Genomic DNA, 17591 nt, shown 5'->3' on the forward strand with positions numbered 1-17591 from the left:
GCACTTATGAGAGAAAATCTTCTTACCCTTCGCAAAGCACTTAAGTGCTTTAATTCAACCTCCTAAGAGGAATTGAACTTATGACCTTCTTTGAACTAAGCCCTAAAGAAGGTATGGTGGCTAACTAGGCTAGACCTAGTTTGTTAAAATTACTAGAATTGTTAATAAAATATATTGTTAACATTATTAAAAATATTTAATTAACTTAATGATTGATTAATAAATTGAGCTATTTGTTACATGATTATAAATTTTAAGGGACAAAATATAATTTTCACAATTATAGGGACAATCTATATTTTACACAAATCAAAGTATAATGTAATTTATCCTTATTTTTTATAAAAAAAAATTGACATATTTTAAAAATCAAGCTAAACAAAGCCTTTTAACGTGGTGAGATTAACCCTTGTCCCAGCCTACTATCTCCTTGATGGCTAATGCTAACGAGTACCATAGGACCACTTGTTAAGTTGTATTTATAATTATGTTAATTGACACTGGTTTCAATAACTTTTTATTTTTAACTTGTGCATTTAATTAGATGTATTTATTATTTGATTATTTTAGTAATTTTTGTATTTATATATAATATTTTATAATTAATACTTTATATTTTTTATACATAAAACTAATTATTAATTAAAATTTAACAAATTTTAACATATATTTAGGAGTGATTTGGGAAGTTAATTAAAAACTTATTTTTTTACTTTTTTGACTTTTTTATCCTTTTGTGTAAAAAAAATATAAGAGATAATATGATCCAAAATGAGTTAAAAATTAAAAACTAACTTTTAACTAGTTTTTCAAATTGCCTCTTAATGAAAACAAATTCATTGATTAGTCCTTCTCAACGTTCCGATTTCATTAATCTTCATTCTCCAATGCATGTGTTATTTGCACACAATAATTAGTCCTTAATTGGACTTGATGGTTGGGTTGATGAAAGATTATGGTGTACCCTTTATAAAAAATATGTATAGTATGTATTTTATAATTAAAAAATGTATATATAATATTATATTTTTTAAATTATAATTAAAAATATTATAATCAAATAACATATGAGACATAATTAAAAATCTTATAAGACATAATTAAAATAAGATTATTATTAAAAAAATGATATATTTTAAAAATGTATATGATGGGGAGTGGTATAATAAAATTTCCTTCTTTTTTATGCAATTATTGGACTTAATAATTAATTAGATTGGTGCAACAGTGATGATAACACTTCAAACATACTCGAATCGTACACTATTCCAGAAAAGAAAATTTGTGGCTCATCTTCTTCAATGGTTTTACACCATTTGTTTGCTTTTACCTTTTTTCCCCCTCTCTCGCCGAAGTATCATTCAGTACATGACATTTGTGTGAGAAACACGTTTTTTGTCACTATGCTGGTCGGGAAGTCAAATTTAAACTTTATTTATTTATTTATTAAAATTTATAAAAAGATAAACTAAATTAAAATAATTAATAAAATAAAATATCATATTAAATTCATAATTATTATTTTTCTTACAAATATCACATCCAATAATAAAAAAATCTCATTTTTTTCTAAATATAAAATTTTTGACCTACTAAAATAATTAAAAATTAAAATAACTAACTTCCCAAATAAGGCCCATGACTAAAGCTTATCAAGTAGGATTGTCCTGCATGGTTTATTCTGGGTTGGTTTGGGACGAAAATTTGGACTAAAATAATTATATAGGACAAAATAGGTTATTGTAATTAAATATGATAAAATATTACATCTAATTCATAATTATTTTATTTTTTTTCATATAAAAGTCAAAAAAAATAAAAAATATATCCCAAACGAAAGTTTTTAACCCTAGATAAATAGGAAAAAAGTCAAAAAAATAAAAAAGTCAACCTACTTCCGAAACAAGCTCTATCCATTTGTTTGTTGGCTTTGAGGAAGAGGAAAAGATAAGGAATAAAAAAAAATTAAAAATTGTTACATTATTTCAACTGAATTTTATAATTGCCGCATGAACATGGAGTTTTTTTTTAAAAATATTTTAAAATAATAATAATTGAGAGAATTAACCAACTTTTCAAATTATTTAGGAAATTAACTTATTTTTTAAAATCGCATTTTGAAAATATAATTTTAAATTGAAAATTATATTTTCAACATGTAATTTCACCGTGAAATCACATATTGAAAATGTAGTATATCTTAGTGAAATTTATATCATCATAAAATTACATTTTCAACATGTGATTTCAAGTTGAAATTGCGTGTTGAAAATGTGATTTCAATTTAAAATTGTATTTTCAAAATGTAATTTCAAAAAGTATGTTAATTTCTTAAATAATTTGAAAAGTTGGTCAATTCTCTAAATTATTATTTTTAGAATATTAAAAAAAAAAACTCCCATGAACATGTACATCAGATGTAAATAAAAATTTGTTATTTTTGTTTAATACATTGGAAATAAAAACAAAAATTTGTTATTGTAGCAAGGTGGTAGGGGCTTTGATTTCTTGAAAAAAAAAGGATGGGTTCAAGTCTCACCTTATCGTAGCTGGAATAACCCTTGTTTGACATAGGTTAAAGTAAAATTTTTTAGTTAAAATAGTTATAAAATGACAAAATAAATTAAAAAGTTAATAAAATAAAATATTATATCTAAATTATAATTATAATTATTTTATTTTTTTCTTACAAAAATTAAAAAACCAAAACATTCAATCCAAACAAAATTTTTTTGCTCTAAACTAAAGTAATCAGAAAAATTAAAAAATCATAAAATATATCTCACATCTCAAATGAAACCATAGTATTGCTGGGACTGTACCCTCTATTATTGATGATTTTTATGCAAAATAAATAAATTAAGAAAGAAAGGAGAAAATTGTTTCTATCGATCTAGTCAAGTCACTTGATCACAGGCTGACGCACTATTGTTGGGACGCTACGCTACCGTCTCTCCTCAATGTTTTTCATGCACTTGGTCTAGCCCAGTCTTGTGCCACAAGTTTTGAGATTTTGCCTAGAGATGGTAATCAGAATCCGGCCTGACAGGGACTCGATTCTCTGATCCCGAATTGAGTGGTGATTTTTCGAAAAATATCCTCAATGGATTGGGGTGATATTAAAAATTAAATCCCCGATGATATACGGGCCGGGAAAGGGGATACATGTTTCAGTCCCGATCCCTGCCCCAATCCCGGCCCCATTTTCCCCGATATAAAATTACTATTTTGCCCTTGTATATATATATAACATATATAGGGTTTGGTTGAACCAAACCGCAGCCTCTTCTCCTCCCTTCTATCTTCCTCTCTCTCTCTCTCTCTTCTACTCTCACTCTCGCACCTTTCTGCGACGCCGATTGCCCCCTCCGCTGTTCGTCCTCCTCCGACGTCGATCGTTCTAATCCATCGTCCTCCTCCGCCGATCGTCCTCATCCGTCGTCCTCCTCCCCCCCGATCGTCCTCCACCGACACAGATCTTGTTTTGAAACAGATTTTGTGTAGAGGGTTTGTATGAAATACCATTAACCAAACCTGAACGAATACAGATGTAACAGATCTGTAAGTGAATTTTTTTATGTAACAGATGTAACAGATATGTATGTATACAATTTTTTTTTAAATTTTTTTTTTGAACGAATACAGATCTGTTTGTGTATGCAATTTTTTTTTTAAATTTTTTTTGAACGCAGATCTGTAACAAATCTGTAAGTGAATTTTTTTTTATATTTTTTGAACGAATTTTTTTGGTGTAGAGGGTTTGTATGAAATACCATAACAAAACAAATCTGTTAATTTTTTTTTTTTATCTGTTATTGATTTTTTGATCTGGTGGTGGTGATGATGTTGTGTTTTGTTCTGTTGAGGAGGATCGGGGAATTTCGGGGTCGAGGAAACCCGATCCCCGTTGGGGATGGGGATGGGGACTTTGATTGTTTCCCCATCGGGGATCGGGGCCGGGGACGGGGAAGTTTTGGTCATTGGGGATCGGGGATCGGGGACGGGGAGGGTGATCCTCGGCCCTGCCCCGCCCCGTTGCCATTCCTAATTTTGGCCTTGTTTGGTTTGTTTTTTAAAAATAAATTTTAGAAAAAAAAATTTAAAATTTTGTTTGATTTAGTGATTTTAGAAAAAAAATTTCAAAAACATTTTTCCTCTTCTATATATCAATCAATCACTTTTTCTCTCTTCTCTTTCATTCTCAATCACTTTTTCTCTCATACACATCTATTCAATTACAACAAAACATTAAATCATCCAAAACTCCCATACTGCAAAACTATTTTCAAAATATACAACCAAATAAATCAAAAAAATTTCTAAACTCTCTCTCCAAAATCTTTTTTGAAAATTTATCTCCAAAAATCAAATCAAACACACCCTTTATGTTTTTACTCACTCTAGGGTTAGTTATATGTTTTTACTCTCTCTAGGTTAGTTATTCGGATAATAGTATATATAGTTGGTAAGATCAATTTTTGAAGTTTAGACGAATCATACTCAGTATCAAGAGTGTGGATTTGAATCCTTACCTGTACGTGAGTTCATGATTTACCACTATATAATTGAGTGGTCCAACTATATAAAGGTGACCTCTGAAGCCTTGTTTCCTTTTAGGATTTAACTCCAAAAATTATCTTTATGTGATTAGGTTTTTTTAGTTCAGTGTTGTGGTCCAGAGGATCTAATAAAATAATTTAAATAATTTATTTTATTGAAATTTCTATGTAGATTATTTATTATAATAAAAAAATTATTAATTCGATAATTATAATTCCATAAATTTATTACTTTTTTGTTTAAAAAAAAAAAAGAATTGAGCAATTTGTAAGAAAATCACATTTAAGCCAAATGTGATAAAATCATTTGAACCCTCTTTCCTCTTTCCTTCCATTCGCGATCGCTTTTCCTTTTACCTCCTAACGGCCTCTGCTTATTCTCTTTACCTCTCTATAATATCATTCTTTTTCGCAATTGCCCATCATTCCTCCATTATACTTCCTATCACCTTGTCGTAGACCATTTTTTTTATTGATTTCTTGTTACCCCTCTTATTTTCTCTTTGACACCATCTACTCCCCTTTCCCTCTTTGATGTTTGTTGTTTATGGATAGGCAAGCATCCATTCCACTCACCAAAACCAAATGGCTCGAATCAATCTATCACATAATAGACTGTTCCGATAGTTTGAGCAAACGAATGTATTTTTTTTAATCCGCTTAAGTTCGGATGAATAGCAGATAGGAGACCACCAACCCAATCCACAAAATACTCTTATGCTGTGTTTGGTTGGGAGATTTGAAAGAGATTTGGAAAGGGAAAGAGAATGTGAAACTAGGTGAAAAGTATGTATATTTTATTCACATTTCACCTAACTTTTCCCTTTCGCTTTCCAAATCTCCCAACCAAACACAGCGTTAAGAAAAATGATGTTACACTTTTATGTTTTTGTGTTAAAAAAATGACTTTTTATTTAGTAATTATATTAGTTGTTTATGAAATATGAAAGTTGGGTCTCTATTTTTATTATAAAAAATGAAGAATAAAAAAATTTGGATCTAAATAAGGCCCAAAACGGTAAAAATAATTACTGAAAAACAATTCGAAAAAATGTCAAAAATAGTAAAACTCAAATTGCCAAATCGATTTCCGTCTAACTGCCAACCTGTATAGCCTACTTAATCTACATCAACTAACTAAGGCCCCGTTTGTTTCCAGAGATGGAATGGAGGGGATTGATAGTGAGGGGATTAATAGTGAGGGGATTGTTAGTGAGGGTCGTTTGTTTTCAGAGATAGAATGGAGGGGATTGATAGTGAGGGGATTAATAATGAGGGGATTGTTAGTGAGGGGATTGATAGTGAGGGGATTAGTAGTGAGGGGATTGATAGTGAGGGGATTAGTAGTAAGGAATTGTTAAATTATTTTTATATAAAATAATAAAACAAATAAAAAAATATAAAAAATTAAAAATTATATTTTAAAAAAAATTTCCAATATATAAAAAATAAAAAAAAATAAAAAAATTTCTAATCCCCTCACTATTTTTCTAATACCATCTCTACCTCCTCACTATGAATCCCCTCCCCAAGGGTATTAGTAATACCAAGGTATTAGTAATACCCTCCTTATCTCTCAAAACAAACAAGGTATTAGTAATACCAAGGTATTAGTTAGTCCCAAGGTATTAATAGTCCCAAGGCTATCTCTCAAAACAAACACCCCATATACTAATCCCAAGGTACTAGTAATCCTAATCCCCTTGCTATAACCCAAAACAAACGGGGCCTAAATGGATAGATGCAAATTTATTTTTTTTTAATCAGCCTAAATTCATACAAATGATGGATGAGAGGCCATCCGAACTAACACTATTCATGAGCACCCTTCATGTTGTTTTTTTCTTCTTTTTCAATCTAAAACTTTAATCCAATGCTAACCTTAAACTCTTCTAGTCACCCAAAAAGTAAGTAAAAAATGTTAAATTGCAGATATAACTTATGAGATTTATTTAAAATATAAATTATCTCTTGTGATTTGAAAAATTATAAATGTTTTATTATTTGAATTTTTTATTTAACAAAATTAATTAAAAAAATAAAATTTTAACTATTCTCTTATATAATAATAAAATTACATGAATTATTAATTAAAAAAATCTCGGACATTACTAAAAATTATTAATTTACTTAATAAGTTATTAATAAAATGAATAATTTATTATGAAATTATAAATTATAAATAATAGGGTAAATTACACTGACACTCTCTAAGGTTTAGGTTTATTACAATTCCCCCTCACCTTTTGAAAATTACATCTTCCCCTGAGGTTTAAAGTTTCATTACAGATTTTCCCCCTTCAGCAATTTATTTATTTTTAAATACAAATTTTACCCTCATTAGGTAAATTACTTTGACACCCCTCACATTTTAGAAATTACAATCCCCTCTCTAAGGTTTAAAGTATCATTACTAATTGCCCTCTCGGTTAGTATTAGTTGGAAAAAAAATTCATTAAAAAAAATTAATTGGAAAAAAAAATTAATTGAACAAAAAAATTAATTGAAAAAAATTTTTGTTAGTAAAATTTTGTTAGTAAAATTTTTGTTTAAAAATCAACATAAGCTCATTTTTTGAATTTACGTTTTTTTCTTAAATTTACAAACTGAGACAACCATTGATAAAGTAAAAAAATTATCAAACAAGTTTTTATGACAATTTTTAAAATTTTTGTAAATATAAATTAAAAATTAAAAACGAAATGGTTACCACACAGGCCTCAGAAGGTAAAAATGTGGTAAAATTAACAAATAATTAAATAAGTTATCAACGTATGAAATGACTTATTAAAATATTCTTAGGTTATGTATGGTTTGATTTTTAGAATTTTTTTTTTTTAAAAATTAAAAATTAATTTGGTTAAGAAATAAGAAATAAGAAATAATTATCATTTAAGGGTAAAAAATAATTATCATTTTAACTTTTGGGTAGGTTATATACATACGTATGACTGCTTCAATTTAATTTGTAAAAAATTATTTCTAACCACTCGAAAGATAAAAATTATATAAAAATGATAATTATTTTTATTTTTTATTTCTTAACCAAAATAATTTTTAATTTTTAATTTTTTTTAAAAAAATTCTAAAAATTAAACCATACATAGTCTAAGAATATTTCGATAAGTAAATTCTTACGTTGGTAACTTATTTAATTATTTGTAAATTTTACGATATTTTTACTATCCGAAGCATGTTTGGTAACTATTTCGTTTTCAATTTTCAATTTATATTTACAAAAATTAAAAAAAATGTCATAAAAACTTGTTTGATAATTTTTTTGGTTTATAAATGCTTGTCTCAGTTTGTAAATTTGAGAAAAAAAACGTAAATTCAAAAAATGAGTTTATGTTAGTTTTTAAACAAAAATTTAAAAATTTTACTAACAAATTTTTTTTTCAATTAATTTTTTTTCCAATTAATTTTTTTTCAATGAATTTTTTTTTCCAACTAATACTAACCGATGGGGCAATTGATAATGCTACTTTAAATTTTAGGGAGGGGATTGTAATTTCTAAAATGTGAGGGGTGTCAATGTAATTTACTCAATGAGGGCAAATTTGGTATTTAAAAAAAATAAATTACTGAAGGGAGAATCTGTAATGAAACTTTAAACCTCAGGGGAGATGTAATTTCCAAAAGGTGAGGGGAGGAATTGTAATAAACCTAAACCTTACGGGGTGTCAGTGTAATTTACCCTAAATAATATTTATAATTTTCCAAACTATATGGAATAAATCGTAATTTAAACAAATATAAGGGATGAGTTTGTAATTTACCTAAAAAATGAAAAAAAGAGGAATGAGAGAGTCGCGAGAGACAAAAACGTCGATGAAAGTTTCATGTGATTATTCGCAATTGAAGCAAATCTAGTTTCAATCTCTGCAAACAAAATCAGGAAAAGATGGCTGCCAATTTCTGGACTTCATCGCACTAGTGAGTGTTTCAGACTCATCTCCTTCCCAATCTTGGGGTTTTTTTATTTTTTTATTTTTTTAAATATTAGTTTTTGTGTTTGTTTTGATTTATTCATTTATGTTTTGATTTCGTTTGATCGATTTGATTTATTTTTTAAAATTGTTTTGTTTTATAGCAAACAGCTATTGGACCAGGAAGAGGTGGATGTTGTGCAGCCCCTTGATAGGGAAAAGGGCATCACTCTTGAAGATTTCAAGATCATTAAGATGCACATGGCCAATTGTATGTATTTACTTTCTCTCTCATCCACACACACACATATACATAATTGTAATCATCAACTGGGTTTCAGCTCCTGTATATAAATTCTGGTTGTTTCATGGTAATCCTGATGGGTTCCAAGCTTCTTTCCATGGTTTTTATCTAGTTTCTGCAATTTTAGGCTATTATACGAAATTACTCTCAATTGGGTATTCTTCAGGAATAATCTTTGTGGTTTTTTTACTCTATAAAATTTGCTTTTCTGCAATTTATTATCTGTAAGCTTCGTTTGTTTTCTGGGGTTATGTTATGGCTTGTATGTGGAAAACATCAGTTTAATTCATATGGGCTCCTAGAATCAAGTTAAGGCTCATTTGGGAGTTGACTATTTTAGTTGTCTCTTTGGCTTTTTACGAAAGACGTGCAGAGAGACATGTAAGAAAGTAGAGATAAATAGTTGACTTTTTGGCTATTTTAGCCAATTGCCAAACATGGCCTAGTCAAGCAAACATACACAACTTTTTGAAATAGAAGAGAGGAAGACTTGCTAAATTGCCTTAATTTTCTTTTTGCTAGTATGAGTTGAAGATAAGTTTTTGAAATGGATCACCTTTATCAATTGTATCAGGGTTTGTTGAAGAATTCCTTATGAATAAAATCTTATTTTCATTTGAAACTCGTACTTGCTGATGAATTGGAATGTGTAGTTTGATTTCTTAAATGCAAACGGATGGAATGAAATGTGAAATTCTTTTTCGTTTCTTTGGATATCTCGATTCTCGACTCTTACTAGGGCATTTAGATTCCATTATAGAATCTTTTGTTTTTAAGTACATATTTCTTACAAGTGCATAGATAGATTCAAATCTATATATAATATTTGGATATCGAATCTATATATAATATAGATTTGATACTGTCCCATTATTTTCTGGGTATGGTGAGTCTTACATGGACACGTAGAGTGTGTTTAGTTTGGTTTTGGGAGAAAAATTTTCAAAAATTTTTTTGGGGAAAGAGTTTAGAAATTTTTTTGGTTTGTTTGGTTTGTTTGGTTGTATATTTTGGAAATAGTTTTGGAGTAGGGAAGTTTGGGATGATTTGATATTTTGTTGTAGTTGAGTAGATGTGTATGAGAGAAAAAGTGATTGAAAAGGAGAGAGGAGAGAGAAAAAGTGATTGATTGATGTGTAAGAGAGAGAAAGTGGTTTTGAAATTTTTTTTCAAAAAATTTTCAACCAAACAAAATTTTTAATTTTTTTTTTCAAAAATTGTGTTTTGAGAGTTAAACCAAACAAGGCCGTAGTGTTCCTCTCATGTCTTATAGAATTTAGTATGAAGAGTTTTAGCTGACATGATGGTATGCGTTTTTGTTGTTTTGCTTGAGATGGTCATTTAGAATGAAGCTTGGGTTATATTCTCAAATGTTTAGAACCAACAATTCATTATATATTGCTGAATATTTGCAGGAAATTAATAGCAACTTTTCTTCTTGGATCTTACCTTTTTATGCTCTACTAAGCAACCTTTTATCATGTAAAATCAATTGTTGGAACTTGTGTGCCTGATAATCATATAAAAAAGTCACTGACAAGTATGCATGCATCACAGTTGATAATCTTGCCTTGCATTTTCTGATCTCTTTCTCTCTCTCTCTCTCTCTCTCAATCTTCTTTTTCTCTTATTCTTTTTTTTTTTATTTTTATATATATTTTTTTTGTCCAGACATTGGGAGATTGGCTCAAAGTGTGAAAGTGAGACAAAGGTTTGACTTCATTTTTGTTGTTGTTTATACTATTTGCCAAATATGTACATTGTAGATTCCTTCCAGAGGGAAATATATACATATATATTGCAAGCTATAATGAATAATATCAGATTGTCATCAGTGTTAGATGCAACCAATCACTTGGTATTTTCTGTTATCAAGGTTTAGGAGGTAGTATAAACTTATTGTAGTTCCTTGTTATATCACGGGAACCACTCCGTGCAAGGATGTGCAAAATCTTTTAAAACTGATCCTGAAAGCATTTTAAATATTTAGAACTGGTTTGAAGTGGTTATTGTTTGGTTTTTAAATTGTTAATGATTTCTCCCCAAATACCTTACTTCAATGTTTCAATTAAAAGGCATTTAATTGAGTTCCATCAGGCATACACAGAGTGTGTATTTTATGATTAAAGTCATGGGTTCTTAAAATAATTTATTGAGTGAACACGGCTGAAAAACCTGATGTTGATGAATTTTGCTTGAGTTTGAGTTGGCTGGTCGATGTTCCATTGGTGCAATTGTTTCTCCCGTCCAAGCCTCTTAATCAGTTTCTTACTCACTTGAAGATATTAGTCATTACTACTGGAACACGTTCACATAATTGTAATATTAACTACATACCATGAAATTTTGCTTCTGTTGTTCCTGAAAATAATTAGCATTCCTGCAATGTTATTAATTTGTCTGTCAGATTTCATCCATCATAATCATAACCGAAAATTAATTTCGACATTCTTGAACCTCATAAAAACATTTCAGCACATTCATGATAACTGCAAGTTGATGTCATCTCTAATCTGTTGGTCAATCTTTCAGGGTTGTAGCCACTGCTGTTGCGTACATGAGACGTGTATATACCAGGTATATCGAACAATTTCCTGACATAGGGAAAAAAATGCTCTACTAGTGGCCAAACACCACTGGCCTTTGCTTCATATTAACTGTTCTTGTATTTTATCTCAGTTATTTGTGAATTTGTGATGCTTATATGTCATGCATGCATTTAATTGTTTCAGAACCCATGCTATGTAAACACTTACAAGTGTTGAGTGAAATAAAAAATTTGAGGTTTGAGAGTGAGAGAAGTTAACATCTAATGCATTTGCACACAGTTGGTGGTATGAACCAATATTTATTTGTTTATATATATTTTTGTGAACTCCATCAGTGAAAAGGCAAACAGAAACAGACTACTTGAAAGCACATACCAAACTTGCTTTGAGGAGTCGTCCCAATACTATTATATGACTTTTAAATGGGAGAGGCACCCTTTAACCACAATACAATCCTTTTTTCTTGTTCTTTTTGTTTTCTTTTGGAACACACACACACACACACATTTTATTTTTTTAAAAGAAAAGAAAATATAGGGACTATAAGAACTCCATAAAGATGTGAAAATTTAATAGACAACAAATTCATATCAATTAAACGTGGCATACAAAAACAAATAAACTAAAATGGGAAGGAAAAAAAAAAGAAGAAAAAAGATCAGGTGCAACCGTGAAACAATTGCCCCAACCCAACGTTCTCCTCATTAAAAAGAAAACTAAATTAGTTTCATTATGTTGCGTATTACATCATGGTTTCTACTTTGGATGGGAGGATCCTCTCTGATTTGTGGGTGTGTGATGGTGGTTTTATTTTTATTAGCATCTTCAACTCTAACAGGTTGCTGCATATATTAGCATCTTCAGAGTGTTTCATTATGAAGCACATTCAAGCATATTTTAAACCCTATGACATAGCTTGCTAAGAATTATCTCATTCAAGCATATTTTAAATCTTATGACATAGCTTGCTAAGAATTATCTCTCTTCATGCTTCAGGAAAAGTATGACTGAATATGATCCACGTCTGGTGGCTCCAACCTGCTTGTACTTGGCATCAAAAGCTGAAGAAAGCACAGTGCAGGCTAGGCTGCTTGTATTTTACATCAAAAAAATATGTAAACACTTGTTATATTGAGCCAGTCTTAGATTTGTCATTTAATTATCTTAGAATTCAAATGTAGCTGCCGAGCACCTGCCATTTTTGTGTTGCAGATTTGGATGAGAGGTATAGATATGAAATAAAGGACATACTTGAGATGGAAATGAAGATTTTGGAAGCACTCAACTATTATCTAGTTGTATTCCATCCTTACCGTGCATTACCTCAGTAAGTATTTCTTCATGTTAAAGATTGCATTGCAATACACTTGACAAACATGTTACAAGACTGCATTTGTTTAAAATGGTTTGACCATCCCCATTTTGATGTTTTCTCCCAAAATTTAACACTTCACTTGACGAAATAGCATGCTTGATTTCCCCACTTTGGTACATTCTAGTAGTCATCACATGTGGTTCCTACTCATTTCTTCTATAAGCATATGCCATCCCCTGGGGCCTTTTTTCCTTTCAAACTCTTTTTGCTCCTGTGGCTAATTTCATGATGAGTCCTTAAACAAAAGTAATCTCAACCCGTTCTCTAATATGACACGACATTTTGTGGGTATGAGGCCATGCCGTATGTCTCTGACTCTCTATTCAAGATAAATGAATATCATGAGGTTAGTGTGCTTTAGCTTGATCTACTTTGTTACATTGTCTATAAAGTCAGCACAACCATCTCCCCGAGATTCCCCATCAGCCTTTTAAATGAACTTGTTATGTTCCTGCTAAAATTCAATGCTTGTAATTATTTCCAATCCATTTGCAACTTCTCTAGATTTATCAGGTAGCTTTATGAGATTCTGGTAGGAATAGAATTGTAGGACGCCATGGGTTGGAATTTTTAGTGCCTCAAACCAACTCTAAGCTACCTCAGGATATGTGGATGCTTTTTGCTGGGCCTGGGTGCATACCTTGAAGCCACCTCTAGTTGGTCTTCCTCGTGATGCTAGGCTTGCTAGCAAATCAGACTTTCCTTAAAATAACATTTGAGTTGCGATTTCGTTTTGTCTTCTTTGTCTCATCCCCTTCCTCTTCTTCTTTTTATTTTTTATATTTTTTATATTTTTCTTGGCAGGTTGCTTCAGGATGCTGGCATGAATGATTTAACTCAGATATGTTGGTAAAAACCAAATCATCACTGTATTTAACTTTCTGGTAGTTGTTTAAAAATGTCTTAGCATTCTTGGTTCTTTTGGTTTTCTTATATTTTTTTTAATAAAAAAGTCACTTTAAAGGTTCAAAGTAATTTTCTTCTCCATTGCTTGACCTGCTACTGACACCCATTCTGCAACTGTGCTAAGTGCATAGTAAAGTTTGAATTAATAACTCAAGAAGAATTGGTTGGTTACCTGATTATGTTGTTTTGTTCTTCTGACAAAGTTCTACTCTGTTCATTCTTCATCAAAAAGAGAAAAAATAATGTTATAAAAAGGAAGAATTGATATTAAGAGAGAAAATAATGTTTTGTGAGCATTCTATTCTTTAAAAGAGTAGTCTAATGTTTGTCTTGCAGAATTTTTCCTTTGGTTCATTAAATGCCATGGTCAATTTAAAACTTTGTTGAGCTCACTCTGGCATTTTAAACCAGCAGGGGACTTGTTAATGACACATACAAGATGGATCTAATTCTCATTCATCCTCCACACTTGATTGCATTAGCTTGCATATATGTTGCAAGCGTGCTCAAAGATAAAGAGAGCACTGCATGGTTTGAAGAGCTTCGAGTTGAGATGAATGTGGTAAGCCTTTAAACCCGAGTATTCACCATGTCATAGCCTCTCTCTCTCTCTCTCTCTCTCTCTCTCACATTATTGATACATCTGAGTGCTCCTCTTCATGCGTGAATTGCGTAGTGGCAATGGAGCTTGAAGGGCTCCATTCGAGTTCCATGGAGTGCATTTTATGGTTGTCACTATGAAGTTTAGAAAACGATTTATTTCTCCTCATCCTAAATCTTTGATGTGTTTTATGTTTTGACAGGTGAAAAATATTGCAATGGAGATACTAGATTTCTATGACAGCCACAAAATGATCACAGAGGAGAGAATTAATGCCTCAATGAACAAGCTTGCTTTAAGACAGTAGAAGGTTGGGCTAGTCAGCTACACGTCAATGGGAAGGAGGGTATCAACCCATTGCTGTGCTGAAACGAAGGATATGCTTTGAGCAGCATAACATTTTCTCTGAAAGGTTGATCTGTTCAATTCTGTAATGTCACTCGGGAGCTTTATGGGCTATGCAAGATAGCAGACATTTTAATTTAACTGGATTCATTCGGCAAGAATCCATTGTTATGTTTTTGCATGTGCAATTGTTTCTTTGAACATATATGCTCTCAATGAGGCAAGAATGGTGTTAACTTAGAATCTTGAAATTAATGAGCCTAGTTGATTTGGTCAAGTACTTTGAGAGTAGTTGTATTTATTTGCATACCTTTTGTTCCTCCTGAGCTGCTCATAATTCTTTTGATTCATAATGCAATGGGTTCATTCTAGAAAACGAACATAACATCCCATGCGCGCGCACACACAAAAAAAAAAAAAAACCCTTACTAATTGACATGGAAAGGAGTTTGAGCACTAATTTGGGAATTAGAACAGTTTGATTTATCAGCAAGCCACGTACCAGAAATACATGTGCATATAAGTAATCCACTACACAAAAATAATCATATTGTGATGTGGATAAATCCACTGCCCTTATTGACAAACAACTGATTTAACTTGAATTTAGTTAAAACAAATTTTATTGAACACTATAAAATCTTTTGCATCATCAAATATTGTTTACATGGATGAAGCATTTCAAGAGTATAGCAGAAGAAGCTAAATAAGTCTGATTATGACTTTAAACACAGCTTTTCACATCACACAGAACCTTGAGAAGCAAACTGAAAATCAATGGATACTCTGAATTTGATCTCAAAAAGAAAAAAGAATGAGAGATGTAACAAAAATAAATAAATAAAATTGTACAACTTGGGGATAAAAACAAAATCGTGCAAGTGTCTCATGCAGCTTCATCACCGTCTTCACCATCCCTCCCACTAGACTGTCCCCAAAACAAGAAGGCTCTGAGTCATTCCTTCACAGAATTCTGAATCTCCCAGCACCACCTCTCACTTGAAGAATGACTGAATGAATGATCAAGAATGCTTCCAAGTTCTCGGCCTATACTTTTCCCTTTTTTCTAGCCTGCTTCTTTGCTGTGCACAATTCACGTAGATGATTAGAGACAATGTTTCAAAGAAAATTATTAAGATAAAGCAGAGGAATCAGCTTACCTAATTTCCTTTTAGCTTCAGATTTTGCAAAGAACTCCTTCCATTCATCAGTCAAAACAAAAACAGGGTCTTCTTCATCTTCATCTTCATCTTCATCTTCATCTTCCTCTACCACTCCCTCCTCGTACCCCTCCTCCTCTCGCATCATCCTATCAAACAGCCAAAATGGAATTGAATGAAGTGGCATTTGAAAGAAAAAAAAAAAAAAAAAAACTATGAGAAACTCAACTAGACTCTGCTTACAGACTACAGTCAAAAGGAATTCCCAGTTTCTCAAGTCTCCAAAGTTGCAAAATTCAAACTTTTTAAGTCTTTCCTCTTTTCACATTCTCTTGTAATTTGTAAACCAAAGAACAAATGACATTAAAAAAACAAAATCTGATTTTTGGACACTCCATTGAAATCGAATAAAGAAAGTTCCTTGTGTTTTAGATAAGATCGTTTGGCAAGAGGCTATTTTAGCCAATTAGTCAAAAAGTTACTAAATTAGTCAAAAAGCCAACAACCCATACCAAAAAGTCAAAGATTCTCTTTTCTCTCTACTTTTTGCACATCTTTTCGTAATTAGCCAAAAAGTCATCCCAAACATACAAGTTTTTTTTACCTACCTTTTTAGCCAAATAACCAAAAAATTACTAAATTAGCATGTTCCCAAACGAGTGTGCTTCAAAGGATTTCAACGCATAAAAACCAAATAAGACGTAACTTTGAATGGACATCCGAGTGTTGGCATATGAATGTGAATTCGAATTAACCCAACTGAATTAAAACCGAACATTCAAATATCCAACACAATACGAACACGTTTTCGACTTGTCATCAAAAACAACAATTAATAGAAAGAAAAAAAAGCCCAACAATTTGAGCAATTCAATCTGATTCGCTGCAAGTCCAATGCAAAACCCTAGTTCGAACACAACCAAGCACAATTAGATGCATAAAAAAAGAAAAGGAAAAAAAGACACCGAATAAAAAAAGCGATAGAGAACAAAATTGAAGGAGCACTTACGGGGCATCCGAAGGGGGGTAAGTTTGGCGTAACCCAGAAACCTGCAAGTTCGATTGGTTAGGCAAAGGGAGAAAGATAGGGCTTGCAAGGGAGTGGCTGTTTGGTTGGAGAAGGTAGCTGTGATGTGGGCACTGTGGTGAAATATGAAGGTGGTGGTGGTGGTGGTGGTGAGGGAGTGGAATAGGGCAGAGGAACAAGTGGTGGTGGTGGTGGTGGTGGTGTAAGCATGGCTTCCATGGTCCGCATGGCGGTGAAGAATCCATTTCTATGTGAGTTTCGGTGGGAAAGAAAACCCCTTTTTTTAGGGCTAAAATTCCAGGGCTTCTACCATTTCTGATCCTAATTTCTCTTTTCTCTTTCTCTTTCATTTGAGAACTTTTAATTAGAAATCATAAATAGTCAAAAATATATTTTTTGATTTTTAAAAATGATTTCTGTCTTAAGAAAAGAAAATTATATGGAAATATACAAGTGCTTTGATTTTTTTTTCCATTTTTTTACTAAATTATTTTTAGATTACCATCTAACTTTTTTTTTTTTAAGATTTAAAAATTCAAGAGTCTTTTGGTCATGGCTAGATTGGACTCTTTCTCTTAAAAGACTTTAATTACTCTTTCCACACAACGAATTTCCAGTTGTTGAAGTACTTAAAAAATTCATTTAAAGCACACCTAAGACCATCTCCAACGGTGAACTAAATCTGGCATCAAATTTAAAATTTGGTGAAAAAGTCACTTTTTGAAGCTCCAACGGTTTCACCAAATCGATATCAAATCCAGAATTCAGCAAAAATGGTACCAAACTGAGTACAGGCGAAGCATTTCACCAAAGCACTGTTCCTAACCGTTGGGATG

The 17591-nt window shown here is 31.3% G+C and overlaps 2 protein-coding genes across 3 annotated transcripts; one reads left to right on the top strand and one right to left on the bottom strand.

Moving 5' to 3' along the window:
- The first annotated feature begins 8299 nt into the window (after window positions 1–8299).
- Window positions 8300–14845, top strand: LOC114313183 (cyclin-C1-2). 2 transcript variants are annotated; one of them, XM_028259553.2, is made up of 9 exons: window positions 8300–8495; window positions 8653–8759; window positions 10464–10503; window positions 11325–11369; window positions 12338–12456; window positions 12554–12668; window positions 13521–13565; window positions 14034–14184; window positions 14426–14845. In XM_028259553.2, the coding sequence occupies exons 1-9, from the start codon at window positions 8464–8466 to the stop codon at window positions 14528–14530; spliced, it is 759 nt and encodes a 252-aa protein (XP_028115354.2). In that variant the 5' UTR covers window positions 8300–8463; the 3' UTR covers window positions 14531–14845. The 2 variants fall into 2 exon arrangements, with proteins under 2 accessions (XP_028115354.2, XP_028115358.2); XM_028259557.2 differs by having other exon boundaries at window positions 14037–14184.
- A 317-nt stretch (window positions 14846–15162) lies between these two features.
- On the bottom strand, window positions 15163–17356 carry LOC114313197 (uncharacterized). Its single transcript, XM_028259569.2, has 3 exons — window positions 16738–17356; window positions 15729–15877; window positions 15163–15650 (listed from the first exon to the last, which is right to left on the bottom strand). Exons 1-3 carry the CDS (start codon window positions 17103–17105, stop codon window positions 15616–15618), a joined length of 552 nt encoding a protein of 183 aa, XP_028115370.2. The 5' UTR covers window positions 17106–17356; the 3' UTR covers window positions 15163–15615.
- Window positions 17357–17591: the final 235 nt, after the last annotated feature.

This window comes from Camellia sinensis, chromosome 14 (assembly GCF_055761805.1).
Source record: "Camellia sinensis isolate YWXY chromosome 14, ASM5576180v1, whole genome shotgun sequence".
NCBI classification, from domain to species: domain Eukaryota; kingdom Viridiplantae; phylum Streptophyta; class Magnoliopsida; order Ericales; family Theaceae; genus Camellia; species Camellia sinensis.

Coding starts and splice junctions, on each gene's coding strand:
- LOC114313197 (XM_028259569.2), bottom strand. CDS start 17,105: ATGAAAGAGAAAGAGAAAAGAGAAATTAGGATCAGAAATGGTAGAAGC. Junction 15,878..16,737: donor TACCCCCCTTCGGATGCCCC/GTAAGTGCTCCT, acceptor GCTGTTTGATAG/GATGATGCGAGAGGAGGAGG. Junction 15,651..15,728: donor TGAAGCTAAAAGGAAATTAG/GTAAGCTGATTC, acceptor AATTGTGCACAG/CAAAGAAGCAGGCTAGAAAA.
- LOC114313183 (XM_028259553.2), top strand. CDS start 8,464: ATGGCTGCCAATTTCTGGACTTCATCGCACTA. Junction 8,496..8,652: donor TTCTGGACTTCATCGCACTA/GTGAGTGTTTCA, acceptor TTTGTTTTATAG/CAAACAGCTATTGGACCAGG. Junction 11,370..12,337: donor ATGAGACGTGTATATACCAG/GTATATCGAACA, acceptor TTCATGCTTCAG/GAAAAGTATGACTGAATATG.